At 40.4% G+C, this 9,920-nt stretch overlaps 1 protein-coding gene across 1 annotated transcript; it reads left to right on the top strand.

The window, feature by feature from the left end:
* The first annotated feature begins 845 nt into the window (after positions 1-845).
* lysmd4 (LysM, putative peptidoglycan-binding, domain containing 4) lies at positions 846-3,147 on the top strand. Its single transcript, XM_015964530.3, has 3 exons — positions 846-983; positions 1,580-1,854; positions 1,943-3,147. Exons 2-3 carry the CDS (start codon positions 1,606-1,608, stop codon positions 2,465-2,467), a joined length of 774 nt encoding a protein of 257 aa, XP_015820016.1. The 5' UTR covers positions 846-983; positions 1,580-1,605; the 3' UTR covers positions 2,468-3,147.
* The last annotated feature ends 6,773 nt before the right edge of the window (positions 3,148-9,920 follow it).

Below are 9,920 nucleotides of genomic sequence, written 5' to 3'. Positions count from 1 at the left end.
TGCCAGTTAAACAATATTTCTTGACATATTTCTTTTCTTTTTTTCCCTGAGCGGCTAACTCATTTGAAAGATACACACCCCCACCTAGTGGACACTATGGGTGCTGTCATTATTCTGTTTTCAGTCCTTTTCCAATAATAATAATAATAATAATAATAATAATAATAATAATAAACCATGAAAAATAACCTGATATAGAAAGAATGTCACCATGGTGAGTGATACAAATGGAAATATTGAATCAGCTGGGACATGTATCCAAGGCCTGCCTTAACAGCATGCGGCAGAATTTGAACACTGGTGATGAATGATTTCTAATGAGCAAGAATGCTTTATTTTTGCTTGTTTAGGGGAAGAATTTTTTGCATAGGGAGTTTGTACGTTTCCTCAAGAGTGGTGAGGCAATCAATACAGGTTCACTTAATTCCAAGAAACATAAAACTGTTCAACTTCTGATAAGTCTCAGCACAGCTCTTTTCTACTTTATCCCTTTTTTTCTTCCCTTAGATCATCGGCCGGTTTTTGAATTTATGCTTATTTTTAAGTCAAGCAGATGGTTGTTGTTTGTGCATCACACTGATGGAGATGTTCCAAAAGAGTTCTTCCATTTTAACAGTCCACATTTTTGCAGTCTAATTTTCCAGATTTTATACTACTTTTTAATTTTGGAAAACAAACTTTCCATATGAAAACAATTTTAATTTTTTAAGAATTTGATTCCCAGCATCCCCCAAGAAGAAGAAGAAGAAGAAGAAGAAGAAGAAGAAGAAGAAGAAGAAGAAGAAGAAGAAGAAGAAGAAGAAGAAGAAGAAGCGGTTTGTTATTAGAACAGGAGGGGGCGGTATTGCGCATCTTCCTCAAGCTAAAGTCATTTTACCACGAAGAAGAAGCTTAGCCAGTTAGCTAACAGGCTAACACGTCCAGCAGAGGAGGACAGCTTTGGGAAGGGGGAGATTTCCTTCTCACTGTTGTCATTGCATCAGGTAAAAACACGAAATAACACGGCCGTCTGAATTCAAAATGTGAGTGAAAGCGTGTGGGTCTCGAAAAATTGCATCTGTGGTAGAAATAAGACAGATGTGTTCGTGAACACATGCTACTGTCAAAATATCAAGTTGGTGCTGCGTTCAAGGGCTCATGTGTGAGCTTTGATTTAAGCGTGATTTGTATTGAATAAATGTGCCTGAAAACCAGCTGTAACTCACAGAAGAACGTGATTGATTTATTTATTCAACTTTAAATTATTGATTAGAGTAAATAACACACAATTACCACTGATTTTAGATTTTACATCATTTTCAGTCAAACTATTTTACTAACTTTTTCTGGAGAACATCTCAAGACCCTAAAACTGCGGTCCTGGCCCCATCCTTGGAATATATTGACTTGGATAGTTGCTAGGAAAAAGTTTTGCAGTGATTTATAAAAATCAATATTTATACTTCAGTTTCCAACAGTAGGCTTTTGTCTTTATATGTTTGTAAAATAGTTGACAACAGTTTGCAGAAACCTGTTTGTATTTTAAGAGAGTGGCATTTGGAGCACATTGCTAAAATGTAAATCATATTTATTTATGCAGGGGGTGTTAACAAGTAGGGTGTCATCATGTGGAGGGGCGAGCATGGCCCACCAGCCTTCCAGGCCCCAGTGGATGTTCACGCCAGCGCAGATGGTCAGGTATATATGTTCCGGAGGAGGCCGAATGAGTATGCATTGTCCTCAGACGAAGAAGAGCTCAGCATCTTAGAGACGAGGCAGATGAAGCAAGACCAACTTAGGAATGTCCAGCTGCTTGAGCGTGAGGTTTTAGATGGGGATAATCTCAACAAGCTGGCACTGCAATATGGCTGTAAGGTAAAACTGTATGCGCACCCGAACTACTTCTGACTTTTCTTCATTTAAGTTGAAAGTGGAATATACTGAGTCTTATCTCTGTCAACAGGTAGCAGATATCAAGCGGGCAAACAACCTTATACAGGAACAAGATCTATTTGCACTGAAACTGATCAAAATCCCTGTTCAGAAACACGGCTTATTAACAGAAACCTTCCCAGAATGGAGTGATTCTCAGGAGGAAAAGTCACGTTCCTCTCCATCACCGCCTCAGGACCGAGGTCGAGGCCAGCCCCATCTCCAGGAGGTCACAGACTTTCTAATGGAGGTGGATAACGATATTGACAAACTGATTAAGACCACAACTGATCATGACCAGGGTTTCTCAGAGAAACCTCGTTGGTTTGGTTTTCGACGGCAGCGTCTGAACGGACACGGGGCGGACTGGGGTATCCAGTGGTGGAACGCTGTGGTAGCCATGCTCCTGATTGGGATTGTCCTGCCAATATTTTATGTCATTTATTTCAAAACTAAAGATGGCGGGGTAGCTGCTCCAACAGGTGTTTTGCAGCCATCCAACTCATCAAATGCATCCGGTTCAAGAGGACCTGAGCTTTTTCACGAGCCGGGTTAGATCGGACGACTGAAACAACCTTTAGGATTGCTGTGTTTTTGTTCTAGTTGAAGCTAAACGATTATTGTAGCAAAGCCACAATTCTCAAAACTCAAGGCAGGTTTTGTTAAATCGACAGCAACGAGCCTTAACTCACAGCTGTGATGGTTTAGACTTGAATCTCAAAGTCTAACTCAGGCTGCCACACTACATGAACACCTACTTTTTAAATTCAGTTTCATTAAGTTTCTGAATTATCTCAGGTGCTATATGTGTCTTACTGCACAAACTGTTTAAAATGTGTTTCTAGAACAAATAAAATAGGAAATATAGCATACGTCTGATTATATTTGTATATTTATTTATTTGTCTGCCACCCAAGTGTGCCAGAAATGCAGCAAAACTCTAACTTATTAGTTTAATGTGATACCATAAGATGAGGTGAAGTATTTTAAAATATATTTCATAGTCTAAATTAATTATAGACTACATGAAGTGCCTAAAACCCATTTTGTCTGGTTTGTTTGTTTGCACAACTTGAAGTTAATTAATAGTGCTGATTTTTTAAGTCTTGAAGTATTTTAAGGAGGCCTGACTTTACCGTTAAGTACAATTGGGCTTTTTACAGCTGTATTTGTTTGGTAAGAAGTTTGTCTTGTGTGAAAATTATTCAGAATAAACCAAAGTGTGTTTGTGAAGTATTCTGACTTATTGCTGCAAAATCATTTGATCCTAAATGTTTAGCTTCTTCGTTCAATGAGCCTAATTCTAAACAGCAACTCAGTTACATGATATGTGTAGAAGTGTTGATGGAAATTATACTTTTTCTTTGTTTTGGGGTTATTTGCAAAAGTTGTAGTACCCTCATTTACCACCAGAGTGCAGCATATAATCCAGTGTCTGTGCAGCAGCTGCTGAGTAATGGTTATCTGATATCCAGCGGGTTTCCTGGTAGTTTGCTGCCAAATGTAGGGTGATATGATTTGAAACTCAGTATAAGAGAATATTGAAGAGCTGAGCAGCTTTGCTTTTGAATCAGCTTCTGAGTAAGATCGTCACATTAGTTGAAATGTTTAAGGACAGTGGACCCAATGACTTTTTAGCAAAATATTTTCAAAAATTCTGATACGTGTTTGTTAGGTTTTTTTAATGGAGAACACAGTTTTTTTAAAACTATTCAATGCCTTCTGCACGCAAAAACTCACATTTTATGATGAAATTCCTCAAAGGTGAAATCACTACTTGGTAATGATCCACACTGCATCGTCCAAGATGATTGTAAACACCTGGGTGAGAAATCATGACCTCATATTACAAATGCAAATCATTTTCACAGATGGAAAGGTTGAAAAGGCATTTACAGAAATGCATCTGGCTGCAGGATTATAAACAGGGTAGAACTTAAACTGTCACTTAAGTCATTTTTTTTTATTTATGAAGGATGTTTGTTTCTTTTGCAAATCTTAAAAGAAGGCATAAAAGTAATCATACATATAACTACCTCTATTGTGGAAACACAATGGCATTTTATTGATTGATGAAGGTGACAGAGATGTCAAAGAACTGGGGCATTAATCGTCTTTTATCAAGATGCTTGTAAAAGTTTGGTAAAACGTGCGATTTTTATTAGCTGTGGTGAGGAAAGCCTGCTTTTATTCCAAATATGTCTGATTTTCTTCCTAAAAGTTCAGATTTAGAAAGGTTGGATAATCATTCTTGCTGGTTGTTCGCTCGTAAACCTTTAGTGTAAATCCTCAGATTAGACTTTAATTTACTTTTCCTTTTAACAGTTGGTGCATTAAAGGCCTAATTCAGACCTGGCACTTTGTTTATTCATCCTGATCCAACCTGAAGTGGGACAGCTCAAACTAAGTTCATGAAAAATACGATGGCTTTAAGCAAGGAGAGAAGTTTGATTTCAAAAGTGTGTGAGGACACAACTTGTGTGTGTGTGTGTGTGTGTGTGTGTGTGTGTGTGTGTGTGTGTGTGTGTGTGTGTGTATTCTTGTGCTTACTACATACTGAAGATCATTTTGACCATTTTCCCGATTATGTGAGGACATATTTCAAAGTGAGGACAGTTTTTGGTCCTCACTTTTTTTTAGAAGCTTATCAGTTGGTTTTAGAGGTATGGTGTGAATTAAGTTTTAGTTAAGGTTAGGGTTAGAAGTAGATCAGCATTGGTTAGGGTTGGGGTATGGATTAGGCATAGTGGAGTCATGAAAAATAATGGGAGTCAATGGAGAGTCTAAACGGAGGGATTCATACTCAGCCCTCACGTCGCTAGCCGTACACCACTTGTCAAAGAGAGCTGCCTTTTCCCAGACAAACTCCACAAATGTTTGACCAGCAGACTTCGCATGAGTACAGTACCTCTGACGATAAGCCTCTGGAACCAACTCGTAGGCCCTCAATATGGACTTTTACAATACCTCATACTCCATGTGTGTCTGAATCCATGGGAAGGATGCTTGTAAGGGCGCATTTCGAAGTCGATGACGTCATATCGCAGCGAAGAGTACTGTCCGAATTCCAAGAATACTCATTCACGCATCCTCAAATGTGTCCTCGCTTCACCCACATTTCGAGGATGGTTCTGTTGTATCCTCACAGAACAAGGCTATCCCAGCATGCTTTGAGCACCGGCTGTGGATTTTCAACAGGAAGAGAAAATGGGTAGAGCTACGAAGTTTTAAACGTAAGTTTGTTTAAAAACTAGCCGCAGAAAACTAAAAAGCTTAAAGCGGTTCTGTTTATAGACATTTTTCATTTGTATATTTGTTTTAAAATTCCATTTTAGGCAGAAATCAGCCAGAACGAGTTTGTTTTGCGGGTCCCGTACTTATTCCCGTTGTGTGTGTGTGTGTGTGTGTGTGTGTGTGTGTGTGTGTGTGTGTGTGTGTGTGTGTGTGTGTGTGTGTGTGTGTGTGTGTGTGTGTGTGTGTGTGTGTGTGTGGCGAATTACACTTGTCATTCGTTTAAAGGGCAACAGAGCAAAGAAGCATTTTTATTAAGCTTAGAGGTGAAGAGTGAAGCTGTCTACACATGAGTACAGTAGTTCTTCTGTGTTCTGCTGTGAAAAGCAGTTTTACATTAAGACAGTTTACATTTGAAAGAACAATTAAAATTGTGTTTGTGTTTCTTTAGCAAATTAAGCTTCTTGTCATTTGTTTTAAGGACAACAGAGCAAATAAGCGTTTTTATTCAGCTTAGAGGTATAACGGAATCAAAGTGATGTAACTATCTAAAGTTGTATTTTAATACACTGTTAGTAGTTCACTTTTTATAAACAGAAGAATAGGCTGTTATTATCATCAGGGAGTTTAATTAAACACTCTGTATTGACTTTGAGACAAGGAAAGAGAGAGAGATGGGATCGTTTGAGAATCTTTAATTTCTGAATTATAAATTCTAAACAATCTACCAGGACTACTCTGTGATGGATGAGAATGGATTCGGATGTTGTGTTGGTGCGTGTGTGTGTGTGTGTGTGTGTGTGTGTGTGGTTCAGATTCTCTAGACTGACGTCAAAGAATCTGGTCGTCTTTGTTATGACTAGATATCACGAGGCTTATAAAGTGATGACATGAGCCGCTATTTTGCCGTGTACGTACCCAGTGGGGGTCTCCCAGGTAGATCAGGAAATGCCAAGTCTGGAGACCTCGGATGTACGATGGAGCTGTCGGTGCAGCGATCACAACGTTTCAAAGCCCGTCTGGAGGGTCGACCCCGGTACCGTTCGTCGGCGTCAGCAGGTGCTCTTATTTTGAAAGGACATCGTCTGGTTGTTAAACGACGAAAATCTCCCGCTTCACAGTTCTTAGTTTAAAGAAGAAAACACATCTGGCCAGGCTGCGCTTTTCTTTAGGATGATGGTGAATAGAACTGAAGTCAAAATGGAACTGCCTTAAAAATGGCGTTGCCTTGTTTTATATCTCTGAATTGTTGATAAGTTGGAGTAAAGTGGATTGGACACTTGAAGTCAACACCAGATTCTCCTGCGGCAGCCGAAAGCTCTGATTGGTTGGAACAATGTGTCATGCGTTTCTATGGAGATGAGGATCAGTATGTCTGTGCCGTAGTCCTGTTTTCATTAAACATAATTCATGACATATTTATTTCACAGATCATTCACTTGATTATTGTTGATCAACATCTGTTTTGCTTAATAATTTTAATCACAAATAAAGTACTTTGATTAAGTAAAGCTTCTTCTTCTCCTTCGGACTCTTCTCCTGGAATGTAAACAGTCTGAGGAACACCCGACCTTGGTTTTTCTACACGGTGTTATTGTGCACAGGGGACAGCTGTATGGAGTTGAAAACCATGAACTTCATAACCTTACAGAGGTGAAGAGTGACCACAGTAGTTCATCCTGTGTTCTGCTGTGAAAAGTAGTTTTACATTCAGGGATTTACACAACTGACACGTTTTAATGAAGTAAAAATAGTTTGTGTGAAGAATATAATTTTTATCTTCTCATGTGGATAAATGTAAAAATGTGTTTACTGCCTTTTTGTCACCCGTGATCTGACTTTCTCTGTAGGACTGCAGGTGCTCAGGATCAGGAGAGGCGTTACCTGGTGGTCCTCCTGGGAGAAAGGCCTTCTGCTGTTATCATGTTAATGTTATTTAGCTGTTTGATATTTTAACACATTTATTAAAAACAAATACTAACTGATAACTCTTTCTGGTCATTGATTTTATCACCAGTTCAGTTCAGTTCAGTTTTAGTTTATTTGTCATATGCAAGTTAGCACAGGGTCAACATTGCAATGAAACGTGTATGACGAGCAGCGGTCTCTCAGCAACATGATACAGGAGAAAATATAATAAAATATAATAAAAATATAATAAAATAAAGCAAAAAAATATAGTAAGGAGCAAAATATTAGAGAGACATGGTAAAAGGGAAAAGATGACTAAATATATATGTGTCAATAAAGAAAATCCTGAAAAGAAATATGACGGGAGGGCAGATGGGATATTGCACAGGAATGAGCTGCAGAAAATTACAGTATTGCACTTTAGATATAAATTACAGTATTGCAGGATATAAATTATGCAGGATATAGATTACAGTGTTGCACTTTGGATATAAATTACAATAACAATAAAGTGAAGTGACCAGTACGGATTAAATATAGTACTTGTGAAGCTGCAGGGTAGCTTCTGAGTCCTGTGTTGTGTGTGTTTAGGTGTTGTGGTTGAGGTGTCGTATGGCTTGATGATAGAAACTGTTTTTAAGTCTTGTAGTCCGAGCAGACAGACTCCTGTAACGTCTGCCAGATGGTAACAAGGAGAACAGCTGATGTGCCGGGTGGCTGTGGTCCTTGATGATGCTGTGTGCTTTCCGGAGGCATCGTTGGAGATAAATGTCCTGAATGGCAGGAAGCCTCATGCCAGTGATGTGCTCTGCTGCTTTCACCACCCTCTGTAGTGATTTACGGCTGCTGGCAGAGCAGCTTCCGTACCACACTGTGATGCAGCTCGTCAGCAAGCTCTCAATTGCACACCTGTAGAAATTTGAGATGAAGCAGGCGCTCACGCCAAACTTCCTCAGCCTCCTCAGGAAGTAAAGCCGCTGGCGAGCTTTCCTGATAGTAGTGTCTGTGTGAAGGGTCCAGGAGAAGTCCTCAGTGATGTTGACTCCAAGGAACTTGAAGCTGCTGACCCTTTCGACCTCGACCCCGTTGATGCGGATGGGTTGGTGTTCCCTGACTGGTCGTTTCCGGTAGTCCACTATCATTTCTCTGGTTTTGCTGATGTTGAGAGTCAGGTTATTTTCCAGGCACCACTCGTACAGTGCCATCACCTCCTCTCTATAGGCCGTCTCATCATCCCCTGTGATGAGGCCTATGATGGTTGTGTCATCCGCAAACTTGATGGTGATGTTGGTCTCATGTTTAGCAACACAGTCGTGTGTGAACAGGGAATATAGGAGGGGGCTAAGCACACAACCCTGGGGCGTACCTGTGTTTAGGATGAGTGATGAGGAAGTGTGCTTACCAACTCTCACCACCTGGGGCCTGTCTGTGAGGAAGTTTAGAATCCAACTGCAGATCGGTGTTCCCAGCCCAAGGTCGACGAGCTTCGTGGCAAGTCTTGAGGGGATGATGGTGTTAAATGCCGAGCTGTAGTCGATGAAGAGCATTCTTGCATATGTATTCCCTTTCTCCAGGTGAGTGAGGGCGGTGTGTGTTGCCAGGGCGATGGCATCCTCTGTGGCTCTGTTTGTCCGATAGGCAAACTGAAGAGGATCCAGTGTGTCAGGGAGGGAGGAGCAGATGTGACATTTGACCAGCCGCTCCAGGCACTTCATGATGACGGATGTCAGTGCAACAGGACGGTAGTCATTCAGACAGGAGACCACTGATTTTTTGGGAACGGGAATGATGGTGGATGCTTTGAGGGACGTCGGGACCACTGACTGCCTCAGGGAGAGGTTGAAGATGTTGGTAAACACCTCTGCCAGCTCGTCTGCACACACTCTGAGTAGCCGGCCTGGGATGCCGTCTGGTCCTGGAGCTTTGTGAGGATTGACCTTTTTAAAGGCCCATCTCACAGCTTCTGTTTCCAGAGTTAGAGTTGCAGCCTCACTGTCCTCTTGAGGGTAGAGGATCTCCTCTCTGTTGTCTGCATCAAAACGAGCATAGAAGTTGTTCAGCTCGTCTGCGAGAGATGCAGTGGGCTGAACACTGACTGTGCTGACCTTCTTGTAGTCAGTGATGCAGCGCAGTCCATTCCACAGTCGCCTGGTGTCAAAGCTGTGGTAGCCGGACTCCATTTTACCAGTTTTATTATTACAGATGTTTTGGAACATGTTACATGAACAGAAAATTAAAAGATGGTAAGGAGACAAGATTTTTACACTCATTAAGAAGATGAGACCCTATTTCAGTAGAAAGAATTAGAAAACAGGAGTGGATCCAAACTGCTTTATAAGAAAACTGCATCTAGCTTCTAGAGGGCTCTCTGCTGCCATACTCCCTTGAGGTCCATTCAGTGTTCAGTCAGTGTAACTGCAAGTAAATTTCCTCTGAATCCAAGATGGTCAACAAACAACCACCTCTGCCAACCACTTCTGGCATATCCTGTCAGTATCTCTATGCTGGAAGAGCTCCACTGGCAAAAAAAAATATGATGGTATGCAGTAACGTCTAGGAAAGGATTTTATCTGTTTGGAATATGACATTTTTCTGTGTAATATACAGGTGCTGGCCAGTAAATTAGAATATCATCAAAAGGTTGAAAATATTTCAGTAATTCCATTCAAAACGTGAAACTTGTACATTATATTCATGCAATGCACACAGACCAATGTATTTCCAATGTTCATTACATTTAAATTTGATATTCATAAGTGACAACTAATGAAAACTCCAAATTTGGTATCTCAAAAAATTAGAATATTCTGAAAAGGCTGAATATAGAAGACACCTGCTGCCACTCTAATCAGCTGATTTACTCAAAA

This window comes from Nothobranchius furzeri, chromosome 4 (genome assembly GCF_043380555.1).
Source record: "Nothobranchius furzeri strain GRZ-AD chromosome 4, NfurGRZ-RIMD1, whole genome shotgun sequence".
NCBI lineage: Eukaryota > Metazoa > Chordata > Actinopteri > Cyprinodontiformes > Nothobranchiidae > Nothobranchius > Nothobranchius furzeri.
Note: the sequence above shows the minus strand (reverse complement) of the source record. Positions and strands in the feature narration are given on the sequence as shown.